This window comes from Helianthus annuus, chromosome 6, assembly GCF_002127325.2.
Source record: "Helianthus annuus cultivar XRQ/B chromosome 6, HanXRQr2.0-SUNRISE, whole genome shotgun sequence".
Taxonomy (NCBI): Eukaryota; Viridiplantae; Streptophyta; class Magnoliopsida; order Asterales; family Asteraceae; genus Helianthus; species Helianthus annuus.
In genome coordinates, this window is record NC_035438.2 from 7213882 (window position 1) to 7229243 (window position 15362).

General features: G+C 33.4%; 1 protein-coding gene across 1 annotated transcript; it reads left to right on the forward strand.

Annotated features, from left to right (window-relative positions):
- Positions 1 to 9193: 9193 nt before the first annotated feature.
- On the forward strand, positions 9194 to 13196 carry LOC110864528 (probable inactive receptor kinase At5g53320). Its single transcript, XM_022113616.2, is given in 6 exon segments — positions 9194 to 9858; positions 10158 to 10255; positions 10257 to 10652; positions 12546 to 12615; positions 12734 to 12832; positions 12963 to 13196. Coding segments are annotated over 4 exon segments (1056 nt in total). The 5' UTR covers positions 9194 to 9337; the 3' UTR covers positions 12587 to 12615; positions 12734 to 12832; positions 12963 to 13196.
- The last annotated feature ends 2166 nt before the right edge of the window (positions 13197 to 15362 follow it).

Consider the following 15362-nt stretch of genomic DNA (forward strand, 5'->3'; position numbering starts at 1 on the left):
AACAAATGTAAGTTAATATTATCGGGTAAATTCCAACCGCCGATCCCGTATTATTCGAATGAGTCGAACTCTAACGAGGCTCGATAATCACCTCTTTAATTCATAATTTTTAAAAATTTGAAGTTCAAGAATATTAAAAGTTTGAGAAGAGAATACTATTTTGAAGTGATTGGGTTTAAATTATAACATGTAAGGTATAAGTGTTAAATTTAGTTTAATTTTATTTTTTTAATTAATTTACAACATGTCCAAACCTATTTAATGATAAGGCCATGGGGTGTATTCTAACATCTAGAGTGTTAACAATGACATGACATGTTAACTAACATTACAAATCACCCCCTCTTTGTGTTAAAGTGCATTAAATGAGTTATGTGTTAACATGTTAACCATGTTAACCCAATGTTAAGAGATTGAATTAATTATTATTTTCTTTTTTAGACAAAAAGCCAATGTTAAAGTGCATTAAATGAGTTATGTGTTAACGTGTTAAACCATTTCTTTAGAATGGAACAAAGTGAAAGGAGGAAAAAAAGTTAATATGTCACTTAGATAGAGTTAAGTTAGGTTTGAGTGTACCCAAAGGCCTAATATCTTTCTTTTTTACAAAAGGTGAGGAACAAATTGTCCAATTGATGTGTAGTTTGATGTTTGGGTGTCGACAAATTAATTTAGAGTTAATTGCTCGGATGGTCCCTGTGGTTTCAACTTTTTTCACGTTTAGTCCCCACATTTTGAAAATAGCAGGTATGCTCCCTATGGTTTGTCATTTTGTTACTCGGATAGTCCCTGAGTAGATGTCAGTTAGTTTGAAAATAACAGGTATGCTCCCTATGGTTTGCCATTTTGTTACTCGGATAGTCCCCAGAATAAATGTTGGGGGACTATCCGAGTAACAAAATGACAAACCATAGGGAGCATAAATGCTATTTTCAAAATGTGAGGACTAAATGTGAAAAAACGTGAAACCACAGGGACCATCCGAGCAATTAACTCATTAATTTACCTGCCTTTCAAAAACAACAATTATCCATTAATATATGTCAGCCACCACCACCGATTATATCCACAAATGAAACCATTTTTTTTTATAAAGATTCCCACAAGTTTTTTTTTTTTTTTTTTTTGACTTTTCTTGCATCACGCCGTTAGTGGCCCTCCGGGCAGAGCCCAATACCCCAACTCGCGCTGCTTTATAATGGTAAGAAGATGGCGTTGTTTGCTGATGTGGAGCAAATGACGCCATGATAACACATGGTCTTATGATGGTATTACCACTCACGCCCCGCAACGCGGGGTTAACACTAGTTATATATGTAAATGAACCAGTTTTATGCCCTGCCCGTATTGCGGGCCGTAGACCGAATATTTCTCTACCAATTAAAACAAAACACTATCATAGTTTTGCTAGATAAAAAAACTAAAACAATGGCAAGGCTATAATTTTTAGATGGGGAAAAACTGAAATTTGTTAAAACAATGAGCGAGTGCAAGGGAGTTGCCAGACACAAAAATAAATTATATCGAGTCAACCAATTAAAATAAAACACAACCATAGTTTTGCTAAAAAAACTAAAACGATGGGAAGGCCGTAATTTCGAACTGGGGGCAAAATCATAATTTTTAACTGGGGTAAAATCGTAATTTGTCAAAAACTAAAACAGTGGCAAGAATGTAAATTAGAATTAGGGGGAAAATCTTAATTTTGAAAAGGGGGATAATCGTAATTTTAAATTGTACGTAAAATCGTAACTTGTCTGGGCCAATGTGGGAGTGACGGGTAGCTGCTTGGCACTGTTCCCCTTCATGGTCTACGTAGTACTAGTTTATGCCCTGTCCACGTTGCGGGCGCTCGACCAAATATTTCTCTACCAATTAAAACAAAACACTATCAAAGTTTTGCAAATAATCTTAAAACATTATAGAAAGCGTTATAGAAATAAAATGAGTGCAAATAATATGAAAACGTTATAGAAATCAATTACTAAATGTTCTAATATATTTAACTAGAGATGAGTTCGGTGTCAACTGGTACTGAAAATCCCAAGAATGGGCATCGGTACCGAAAATACCTGGTATCGTACCGGTATTTGAGTGGTAAAACCGATAAATACCGGTACCGTACCAAACCGGTACCAAAAACGTCAAAAGCCGGTACCAAATATATTCGGTACCGGTACCCAACACCTTTTGTTCATCCCTATGCTTAATTTGGTACGTATTATTTGTATAAGATAGCCATATTAAATGTATTTATGTTTACATCAGTCCGTGTAAAATTGACCTTTTTTTTAACTATTTTTAAGTAATTAATATTTTTACTTTTGATTTTTCTATAGTATATATTATTAATTATTTTTTAATATTTCTTTTGTCCATTTTTCTTATGGATTTTTTTACCCGTCTTTTTTATTGTTTTTTGAATATTTATTTTATTAATTTGTTATGGATTTTGCTACCACTATTATTAATTATTTTTAATTTTTTTTTTTTTTGCAACGTATTTTGCTATGGGTATTAGTAAATTATTTTTGGAATACTTTCTTTTTCTTATTTTGCAATGAATTTTTCTATGGATTTGCTACCGATTTTGCTACGTTAGTTTTTAAGAATTTTTCTAGATTTTGCTACCAATTTCTCTGCCGCCTCTATTTACTTACCGTTTTTGCTACCAATCTTATTAAACCTCAGTTAGTTTTTAAATATTTAATTTTATGATTTAGCTATGGACTTTGCTACCAATTTTACTAAGTTTTTTTTTTTATTAAATTTATTTGCACAATTTTGCTATCGATTTTGCTACAAATTTTATTTTACTTTTTTTTAGTTTATTTCTTAATACTTATTTTCATGGTTTTGCTACGGATTTTGCTAGCGGCTTTGCTACATTATATGATTTATATTAATTTCATCAATTTTGCTACGAATTTGCTATGAGTTTTGCTACGAAATTCATTTGCGACGGAAGTTCGTAGCTAATCCCTAGCTAATTCGTAGCAAAATGAGCTCGTAGCTAATCCGTAGCAAACTCGTAGCAAAATTTGCCACCATTTTTTCCCGTAGCAAAATTTCATAGCAAATGCCTCTTTTTGTAGTAGTGCTAGACGTTCGTTAAGGGTCTAGATCGACGCCTCTGTCAACAATCTAGCATCAATCACCTGACATGACACCAAATAAAAATATGAAGGTTGGCAAAGGCATAAAATCCAACTGGTGATGTCAATGAGCTGGGTTCAGGCCGGGTATGTGTATATCATCCTAAAACGTCTTAAATCGAGTGTTAATAGAATAGAAGTGTTAATAGTATACACATGACATCCTAACACGTCTTAAAGAAACATATCACATACCCTAAATCGAGTGTTAATAGAATAGAAATGTAAGAAAACCGGGGTTGATGAGTAAATTATGAACGTTCGATCCCCTCTGGATGTATTCGCCTTTAACTCGTATTCACCTTCCCCTAGCTTAAATTAACTACTCGGATGACCAACATTATTAAAATCGATCGTATGCTAATCTTTGAAAGCAATTATAAGTACTATTTAGGTGATATCATATGTAAGGTGGCCGACCCAAAATTTATATTCGTGCATCCTCATCATTGTGAGACCTAATGTGGCCATCAAATCTCTTGCTCAAGTCAAATCCTGACCACAATTAAATACTTTCCTTTTATTGATCTTGATCTTTCAATCTACAATGCTCAAATGATTCGTCACCAATATCTCAAACAAGTGGCTCAACTTGTTCGTATGCATGGTCTCAATCTTGCATCGTCTCTTATCAGTGGCGGCTTTGAGGGTGTGCGCGGAGGACCTCCGAACAAGGCCCGTGATTTCGAGGGGCACGCGATTTAAAAAAAGTTCCAATATATATATATGTTATTTTTTAGATAGTAAACACATACCAATTCCAATATAGGTCCATTTACAAATATTTTTTTATGGTTTAGAATTTAGCCCACTTGGCATTAGGTTTATCGAGCCCAATACTAATTTGATCTCTTTTAATAATAATAAAATATTACGGAATGACACATTTTTTCAAACTCGAACAGGGTGCGTGAATTCTCAGAGACGCCTCTGTCTCTTATATATAAATCCATTGAAACGTGATGAAATATTTGTGATCCATCTGATTAGTTTTAATTAATTAAATGATGTTTGACTTATATGATTTTTGAAATGAATTAGAATGTGTAGATAAATTAGAATTTGAATGAATTGAAATTAAATCTGATGTAAATTTGCATGATTCTTGGTTTGTAACTTTGTGAATAAAATCAAAATGTATAAAGGTTAAAAGACAAACTTGCCCTCAATATCCCTTTCGGCCTTAATTCGTCACTTCCACTGTCATCGTCGTCACAGCTCTTGAACCACTTCGTCCTCATCACAACCTTTGTAATTGAATATCTTTGTGATTAGGGATCTGATTTATCAATATGTGACAATTAATGCATCCAAAATGCGTTGATGATATTTGAGGCGCGACATGTCTTATGAATCCAATATCTCTCCTGTCCACGGCCAATGTGAGATTTGTCTAGGGTGTTACTTTAGTCATTAATGAAAGTTGAAGTTCTTTAGTCGAAAGAGTTTGATGGAAATAATTTCAATTCAAATTTCATTACTAACAAGCAACGAAACACATTTTCCGTGGTCATGACATGTTTTCCAACTACAATTTCAATTCTATCAGACTTTGTAAACATAATGAGAACTAAGTATCTTCTAATTTTTTCAACATATTTTGATCAACTATTTTCTGAATTCCATTAAGATATCCCATTATCGATCACATCAAATTATGCATCAACCTTTAAGCAAATCACCCAAATGTATACCCTTTTATTGGACATATTAGCACACTTTGTGGAATTATGAACTTGTAGATAAACATGTCACGACTAATTGCTCGTCTATGTTTGAAAGTATAGAAAATAAAAGTTACGCCAATAAAAATAAAAAATAAAATTCCTAAATGCTCCACAATTTTAAGTGCGAAGAAATTTACAAGATTCCATAGTTTTAAGTCTTCATGCTTTTTTTTAAGTCTTCATGCTTTTAAGTGTTACTTTTGCAATCTCCCTTTTATACATATGCTTTTATTATGAATTTGATTATTTTATTAGTTTCAAAATTATACATATGCTTTTATTATGAATTTGATTATTCTATTAGTTTCAAAATTATCAAAATATTTCATATGAATTTAGACTATTGATGAAGTGTTATGAATTTAGTTATTTTATTAGTTTTATAATTATCAAAGTATTTTATTACAAGAAGATTGATTACTTGGATATTGGTGAAAAATTTAGACTATTGATGAACAATGTTATGAATTTAGTTATTTTATTAGTTATGGGGAAATTTTTAGAATTTTTATACTAAATAAATGATATTTAACACTACTAGAAATTACACTCCTCTTGACACGCGAACAATGACACACGAATATTTTATGACATTCAAAAGCGTATGTCAAGAAAAAAGTGTCATGGTTTACAAAATTTAATAAATCTATGACATTCTTTTTTGTGTGTCATGTTTTTAGCGTCATAAAAAAAAGAAGATCCATCTTGACACGCAAACAATGACACACACTCATTTTATGACATTCGAAAGTGTCTGTCAAGAAAAAAAATGTCATTGTTTTACAAAATTCAATATATTTATGACACACTTTTTTGTGTGTCATCCTTTTAGCGTCATAAAAAACCAAGATCTATCTTGACACGCGAATAATGACACACGCTTATTTTATGACATTTAAATGCGTGTAAGGAAAAAAATGTCATGGTTGCACAAAATTTAATAAATTTAGGCTAAATTGCACTTTTCGTCCTTTATGTTTCAATGTTTAGACAGACGCTGTCCTTTAACTTTAAAAATTACATTGTATGCCATTTATGTTTGCAATCATTAACGGGCGGTGTCCTTTCAGCTAAACCCAGTTAACTTTTTTATGTTAAAACCCCTTACGTGTAACTTTGTAAAACTCCTTAACAGCAGGGACCATATGTGCAATATTCAAATTTTGTTTTAAATGAAACTACTCCGGCAAAACACTTAATTCTCAGGTCATCTTCTTCGGTGACCTAATTTTTCATCTTTCTCCAGCCATCTTCTTCGGTCATCGTTCGCCGGTGACACGTCATCATCTTCATTCGCGTCATCAACAAGCTACAGTTTCTATTCATCTCCGTCGTCAAGTCATGTCTTAATAATACATCATCCCTATATGAAGAAAGAATCACCAGAATGAAAATAATAAAAGAAAATAAATCAAAATGGAAATTAAAGAATACAACGGGGAGGAGATTACACACACAGTAACCAAGTAATTTCAAATTCGAGTTCTGTATCAATTCAAGCCGGTGATTCGATGAAACCGCGTTGAACAAAATAAGGTTGTTTGCTGCACAAACCTCGAGAATGTCACATTTTCGGGCTTTTCCTCCCAAACTTGCATTCACACCTCTAGGGCTGTAATAAAACAATTTTATCTATTCAAACATTTAAAAAGCAATACAATTGAACCTCTATTGAACCTCCAATTTTTATTCATCTCCGGCGAACGATGACCGGAGAAGACGGCTGGAGAAAGATGAAAAATTAGGTCATCGGAGAAGTTGGCGGGAGAATTAGGTGTTTTGCTGGAGTAGTTTCATTTAAAACAGAATTTGAATATTGCACATATGGTCACTACTCCCTGCTGTTAAGGAGTTTTACAAAGTTACACGTGAGGGGTTTTAACATAAAAAAAGTTAACTGGGTTTAGCTGAAAGGACACCGTCCGTTAATGATTGCAAACATAAAGGACATACAATGTAAATTTTAAAGTTAAAGGACAGCGCCTGTCGAAAAATTGAAATATAAAGGGCGAAAAGTGCAATCTAGCCATAAATTTATCAAACTGTTTTTGTGTGTCATCTTTTTAGCGTCAAAAAAAAAAAAAAAAAAAAACATTACATAAACATAAGGGTTAATTTCCTATAGCAGTTATTGTTTATGTAATATGGAAATCATGGTTAATTTCCAATAGCAAATCATGGTAAAAACTTGAAAACTGTTAAAGAGAAAAAAATTTACGGACTTATGAAAAGTGATATATTTCGAATATATTAATTAAAAATTATATTAACAATGTCTCGTTTAGGCTCATAAGCTGGGTTGAGCTCGGGCTAGTTTACTTAACGAGCTTGTTTATAGGTTCAAGCTCGTTACAGTTAGGCTCGTCATAGTGGTTTTGGGATATGGCCATGCCGTTTGGTGCTGGTTGTGGAGGGTACCCTATCAACGAGGCGATGTTCTCGCCGGCCTCTCATGATTTCTCATCCCACCAGTATCTTCCACTACTAGAAAATCAGGCTAATGCAACTTTTTATATGCAACCTTTTTCAATTGGTGTATGCTCACCACCAATGCCACTCCCTGATCAACGCTCAAATGCCGGCACTACATCACCGCTCGGTGAACTACCATCCCCGATTTACTCCTCGCAACCACTCCCTCCACCCTTATCATTATATTTTTATTATTTCATTAGAGTAAACTACAAGTTTTGTCCTTTATGTTTGTACCAAATTGCAGGCGGTGTCCTTTACCTTCAAAATTGACTGGTTTTGTACTTAATGTTTCAAAATCTTACACGTTCTGTCCTTTAAGCCAAACCCAGTTAGAAATATCAGTTAAATGATGTCATGTGCACCGCATACGAGGGTAGAATAGTCTTTTCCCCTGCCCACTTGTTTTCACCCTTTACCTTCAAAATTGACTGGTTTTGTACTTAATATTTCAAAATCTATAAGAGATGGCCTAATATGATGACAAGTGTCCATAAAGTGGTTTCTTTTATTATATAGTATAGTTTAGTAATAATATTAATAGTCTTTTTTTTAATATTTGTTTTATTTTTTAAATAATAATATTAAATATAAAAAAAGTCAAAAATACCCATTGGTGAGCCCATTTAACCAAAAAGATCTAATTTGGTTTGGCCTAAAGGACAAAACATGTAAGATATTGAAACATTAAGTACAAAAGTAGTCAGTTTTGAAGGTATAGGACATCACCTGCAATATGATACAAACCTAAAGGAAAAAACTTGTAATTTACTCATTTCATTAAATATCATATAAATCTAAATATTAGCTATTTTATTTTGGAGTTAAATGCCATTTTAGTCCCTGTGGTTTGGGTTATTTTGCCAGTTTAGTCCAAAGGTTTCATTTTTAACCTATGGGTCCAAAAAAGTTTCACAGTTGCCATTTTAGTCCACTGGGTTAACTTCATCCATTTTTTCTGTTAACGAGAAGGCCAATTTAGGTCATTTTATATGGCTGAATTGCCCTTTTAGTTAACAGAATTACATACAAAATGACCAAATTGGCCTTCTCGTTAACAGAAAAAAAGGATGAAGTTAACCCAGTGGACTAAAATGACAACTGTGAAACCGTTTTGGACCCACAGGTTAAAAATGAAACCTTTAGACTAAAATGGGAAAATAACCCAAACCACAGGGACTAAAATGGCATTTAACGCTTTATTTTGATTGGTTAAAAGTGAAAAGAAAAGTATACAATACCCTCCAAAAGAGTTCCCGCCCACTTAAAATCAAAACTTTTGATCTCCCCCCTCCTAGCTCCCTCCCTCTTTAACCTAGGCTCAAAAAAGAGGTTTTTTTTTTCTTTTTATTTTTATATTTGTGGCTGCAAGGGAGACAATTGTTCCGGAATCTGAACCAGGGTGTGCGGTGGTGCGACGGGAATATGGGGACTCATCGGTTGTAGTGATTGTTGTGGTACTAGCGGGCGTGCGACGGGATAGTTGAACCAGGAAGAGGTAATGCTGAAATCTCTGGTAAGCAAGTTGGTTATCCCTCAATCTTCAATTCATTGTTATATTTTGATGTGTTCTTGTTTATGTTGTTGAATAATCGTCACATGAAAGGTCCGATGTTCACTGATTTGATTTCAAGAAAACGATACTTAACACTAAATTGTATAAATAACAAAATACTACGAAGCAATGAAAAAAGAGATGAATGAGTTTAGTACTTTCATGATATGAAGTACAAACAGGGGTGGACCAATGTTTTAAACTTTATAATTAACTAGTTTTATAAGTTTTCTCATATGGGTTTTTCATTTGTAGCTATATTTATCAATCTTTAGTTGTAATCTTCAACTTTTGTTTGAAAAAAAAAATTGGGATTTTTAGCCTTTTCTTAAATTTTCTTATATGGGTTTTTTATTTTTAGCTGTATACATCAATCTTTAGGTTTAACCTTGAACTTCTGTTGAAAAAAATTGAATCTTTATTAAAAAATGGAGATTTTCAAGATTTTCTTGATTGGTTTACTCTGTGTTGGTACCAATGCTGTTGATCTTGAAGATGATAAAAGAGCATTGTTGGATTTAATGAACAATCTTGCACACTCTCGCTTACTAAATTGGGATTCCAACTCAACTACAATGTGTAACAACTGGACTGGGGTCACGTGCAGTGAAGATCGGTCACGTGTCATTGGTCTCCGGCATCCAGGAGTTGGTTTTCACGGTCATATTCCAGCAAACACCATTAGCAGACTCTCAGCTTTGAAGATCTTGAGCCTCAGATCCAGTGGTATTTCTGGTCTTTTTCCTGTTAATTTTGTTAACCTCAAGAATTTATCTTCATTGTACCTTCAGTTTAACCAGTTTTCTGGCCCACTGCCTCTTGATTTCTCTGTTTGGAAGAGTTTAACAATTGTTAATCTTTCAAACAGTAAGTTTAATGGGTCAACTCCAAGCTCCATTTCAAGTTTGACCCATCTTCCTGCTTTGAATCTTGCTAATAACTCATTAAGGTAGCGTTCGTTTCATGGAATGGAATGGAATTAGGAAGTTTTTCTTTGTAAAATTGATCTTGGTTGGGGAGGGAGGAATTTGAAATCCTTCACTCTAATGAAATTTGTGACTATTTCAACATTCTTTAGAAATCCTTCACTCTAATGAAGGAATGGAATGTTGAAATAGTCACAAATTTCATTGATTAAAGAAATTCATTGGATTTCAAATTCCTCCCTCCCCAAACCAAGATCAATTCTACAAAGAAAAGCTTCCCAATTCCATCCCATTCCATTCCATGAAACGAACGCTACCTAAGTGGTCAGATTCCTGATTTGGGTATGCATGATCTTCAAGTTCTTGATCTTTCCAACAATCATCTCACTGGGTTAGTCCTAAAATCACTTCAAAAGGAATAAGGGAGATGGGATTTTGTCGAAGCTCGAAAAAGGCGGAATGTCGCCCGAAAAAGCGATTTCGAGAACGCAAGATGCGAATAACCGGTTGGTTTTCTTTCAGGGGTGTAATTATGCGTTTGATTTGGAAGAATTGTTGAGGGCTTCGGTTGAGGTTTTGGGTAAGGGTACTTTTGGGATGTTGTACAAGGCGATTCTTGAAGACGGGACATCTGTTGTGGTGAAGAGGTTGAAAGATTTAAGTGTCGGGAAACGCGAGTTTGAGCAGCAGATGGGGATCGTTGGGAGTATTAAGCACGAGAATGTGATCGAGTTGAGGGCGTATTACTACTCAAAAGACGAGAAGCTAACTGTTTGTGAGTATTACGGTCAAGGGAGCGTTGCCGCTATGTTACATGGTATGTTCTTAATCTCTTTAAATTATTTAACTCATTTAAATATGTTCTTGTTTTAGTTACGATATTATCACTTTTTAGTGCTTTAGGATAAAAACAATTAGATTTTGACAAATGCTTAAGGAGTTGTAACTTGTAGGCTTACTGATTATCATATTCTAATCCTTCAACTCAAAAACCTTAAATGCTAATTAGAGTAGGGATCTTGTTCTTATTACTTTTAAGGTTAAATGACAAATAACTATCACAAGAATCCAAGTTAGGTAGTCTTGAAGGTTTATGGTTCATTTACTCACGCTAACTTCCGTCGTTTAGTGGGCCCGATCTTCATATCATTATAGATAAAGACCAGACCCACAATCGAATTAGACTGAATTGGACCCGAACCATTTGTCTAGCATGCCACCACACAACATGGATCCTGCATGAACTTCAAATGGACTTATACTGTTTGTATTTTACTAGATTAGGTTAAAGGATTATGCAAATAATAGACATAAATCAAATCCAAATTGATTTCTCTAACTCTTTAATGTTTAGACTCGTTCATTCGCCTTAACTTTCTTCGTGTCGTGTGTCCAGTCTTCATCTTATCGTAGACGTAGACGGACCCACAAACCGCAGGTTAATTGTCCGTCATACTCCAACATTATAATATCAATAAACCTGACAAACCAGTTGGGTTGTGACCACACATGGATCATGCAAAGAATGTCATGATACAGAAAAGATATAACTATATAAGATGAAGCCTCTTAAGTCATATTCAGGAATATATTATGAAAGACAACCCATTTTTTCCAATATGCATATATATGTATTATATTATAATATAAAGACATTGTTTATGTTATATTTGATATAGATAGAATTGTGAGGTTAAATTGCGAAACACGAAAACTTTTGGGTTAAAAATAAAAAAAAATCAAATAGGTTTGTGTTAAAAGTGAAAGATCAAGGTTTTTTTTTTTTTTTTTTTTTTTTTTTTTTTTTTTTTTTTTTGAAAATCTCCCTAAGCATTGGGTACACCCACTCTATGCATACAATTGTTGAAAATTTATAGTATGGAAATGTGTTATGATATTGTTGGTTGGATATAGAGAGAATGAAATGACATCATATTGGAGATTACACTCTTGAAACGAAATATATTAGGGGATGTAAATTCATATTCGGGACTCAATAAAGCTGGTATCGAAAACGTAGTATTAGAGACTACTTTTGAGTCTCCGAAGAAACATATTAGGGACTGATAAATAAGAACATTGGAGACGGAAAACATTTATTATGAGATACTGATTTTCAGTCTAAAAAAACATATTAAGGACTAAAATAACATGCTTACAATTTTAAATATGTGATATGCTTTATTATGCCTACGTTTACAAAAAAGAAACACAATCAACAGTACAAACATGGCACATGACAAATATTAGGCTTCCTACATACAATCTAGATTTTTATGTCATAGTGTCGGTTGGTTGAAGACTTGCACACCTTGTGTAAGGAACTGTACAATTAACCATTGCCTATGTAAATGTAGGTGAAATATTTTTAACTAGCTGGTCCATTTTGGATTACTTGCATATGCTTCATGACCTTTAATTGTTTATTTTAAAAACATGTTGTACATCTTTTACTAGTTTGCTATGGGGATTTGACTGGGGGTGCAAACGAGACAAGCTCGTCTTATTTATGAGAGCTCGTGCTCGACGTTTCAAACTATGAATGAGCATTTGGTACCGGTACCGAACCAATTATATTTAGTACCGGTACCCATTTTTTCATTTTTCAGTACCGGTACCCGTTTTCCCGCTGTTTGGTACCGGCACTTTTGTAAGTACCGGTTATATTCAGTAAAGAGTTGGAATATACTTTGATATAATTTTTTTATAGGGAAATGGCCGTGTATGCTTCACGAAGTGGTGCCAACATAAGGATTAAACTCATCTGGATTAACGCTAGGGTAAGCACTTAATCCTTTATTTAAATTGTGGTTGTAATGATATTGTAAATATTGAAACCCTTTAGTTTAAACTTAAGTCGCAATGGTTTCACATTTCTTGATATTTTTAATTGTGTAGTGTCCACGTCAGCCAGGAGGTACTGAATGTGGCTAATCTGTGATGAAGTTCATGAAGGAGATAGCTTACGAAGGAGTTGAAATACTTGACAATGATAATGTAAGTTTAGACATATTTTAGTCTGTATATTAGAGAAATATGTACTTATATATCCAAACAAATGCTTAAATTCATATATTAGGATTAAATTCTGATTTTTAAGATTTATTTTATTTAATTGTTGTCTCAGGTTGGGAAAGGAGTAGAAGAATACTCGGCTGCGGATATGCATGGCATTCGTGAAGATTGGTCGACTTATGCGGTTAACTCTATTTTTAAGTTATAAATCGTATTTTAGGTGTTGATAATGTATTGACAAACAATTCTTTTTTTTGTTAACGCTAAAATATTTGTAGTATACTTGACAAATGATTATGTAATGGATTGTTTTGGTATATATATATGTGTATTTGTTTTATGAAAAGGATTTATTGTTTTGTTATTATACATGTATCTATGGCAAATTAGTAATTTTATAAAAAAAATTTATACAATTAAAAGCATGACACGCGTAAATGAATGTCATACGTATGTGTCATAAATGCTTGTCATCAACGTGTGTCATTAAAAAGTGTCATAAAATGAGTGTCATAAAATGTGTGTCATGAATGCGTGTCATTAAATGTGTGTCATGAATGCGTGTCATTAAGTGTGTGTCATTAAATGTGTGTCATAAAAACATGACGCACAAATGCATGTCATGTTAATTTTATGACTTCTCAATCAACGACTCGCATTTGCGTGTCATAAAGACCCTTTTATGACACACAATGCATGTCAAGAAAGGTGTTTTTTCTAGTAGTGTAAATATTATATAACAGGTTATATTTTTTTTCCATTATGCGTTTTTTCCCTTAGATCCTTGCTTTTGTTTTTGCGCCTAGGCCTCAGACGAGGCCTATGCGCCTTGAGTGCGTCTAACATCTTTAATAACTAGGATAATAAGGTAATACTTTAAAATAAACAATGTTGCAATTTTATGGTATTAACCAATTTTTATAAATAATAAAGTTTTGATTAAAAACGTTTTTTAGGAATGATATGGTGCTGACAAGTGACTTTCTTCAGTATCGTTTGTTTGATGGAAGGTTTTCATGAGAATTTTTCTTTGTTTATTTTCTAGCTTCATGAAACCGGCAAAGCTTGATAACTATTTTTTCATGACGAGCACGTTGGATCATTTTAACAATTTTCAGGAGATCGCGCATCTGCTTTAGGATATTCCTTAACCTTTTTCCGCTCCAGGAAAAGAAAGAGGCATAATTCATTATCGGAGTATCCTCCGCCAACTAACCTAAGCATGCTCTCTAACATCACATACGAGATTCTTTGTCTGGATTTTTATAACTCCTTAAGGAAATGTCTCTTCCGAGTATTTTCTCACTTGCTTTCCTAAGCTAACTCAGACATTCAAATCATGGAAAGCTAATGAGAAACCTTCTTGGAATCAGTTCGTTCGAGAGGGTGTGTAGTGCTAGTACAGGGTGTGGTACTGGTTCTCATTTCCTGGTTTGGATTTTTCCATCATCCAAGAAAGAGTTGATATTATCATAAATGCCCAAAAAATATCATATTCGTAAAGCAGAAACAAAGATGCACTCCTATAAACGTGGAAAATATACCAGATTAATCAATTCGATGGTGTGCAGTATCGGTTAGCCATAGATCTCTAGTTACGGAGTCTAATCCTCCATGAAAAGTAAGAAAGTCAGCATATTTTGACCAATTCAAGATGAAAAATGGGGTTGCTCTCTCGACAAAATTGGGATAAAGTTGAACCAAAAGATCCTAATTCAAGATAAATTCATAAGGAAGTTGTATTTTTTTAGGATCTACTCCAGCTTTTAAAATTTCCGTATCCCTTAAGCGAAAGACCGGTCATATGACGAGAAAGCAAGACCTAACTTATGAAAAGATGTCCAAGTCTATCAAACTCAATTCCACGTAATATATTTACGTAAGACAAGCATATAAAAGATATGCCACCATGTATATTTGCTAGGCTCAAAAACTATATGTATCCTAGAGCATTTGAAGACAAAACATCATCAAATTAATCAATTTAAATGAACAAGTCCAACCAAATACACTTGTACGTTTAGTCTTCAAAAGGACATGCTTGAAAAGGATTTTTGTGGTCGAACTTATGTAGTCGAACTTGTTTCGATATTTGATAAGACTTATGTTTCAATATTTTACATGTGTAATATATTTTTGGTTATTATTATGAATGCATAAATATGGAGATGATAAGATTTAATCAACTTTTAATATTATTATTAAAAGGGAATGATCTTGAGATCTTAATAGCACTTAATTTTGTATGTCGCTTCAGGATCTTGAGAAGACCACTTAATTATATATACTCATAGTATTATAAACTTACGTATAATATTGTCTAGCTTATAAAATATATTGATAGATAGATAGATAACACGTTTAGGATAATACATGTAGACCTAGGTTCATGGTAGATGACACCACCTCACAAATCACAATTTCGAAATCTCGTAATGTAATCACTAATCATGAATGTAACAGATAAATTCTTAATAATCATGAAGGTAACAGATTAATTACTTTTGTTTTT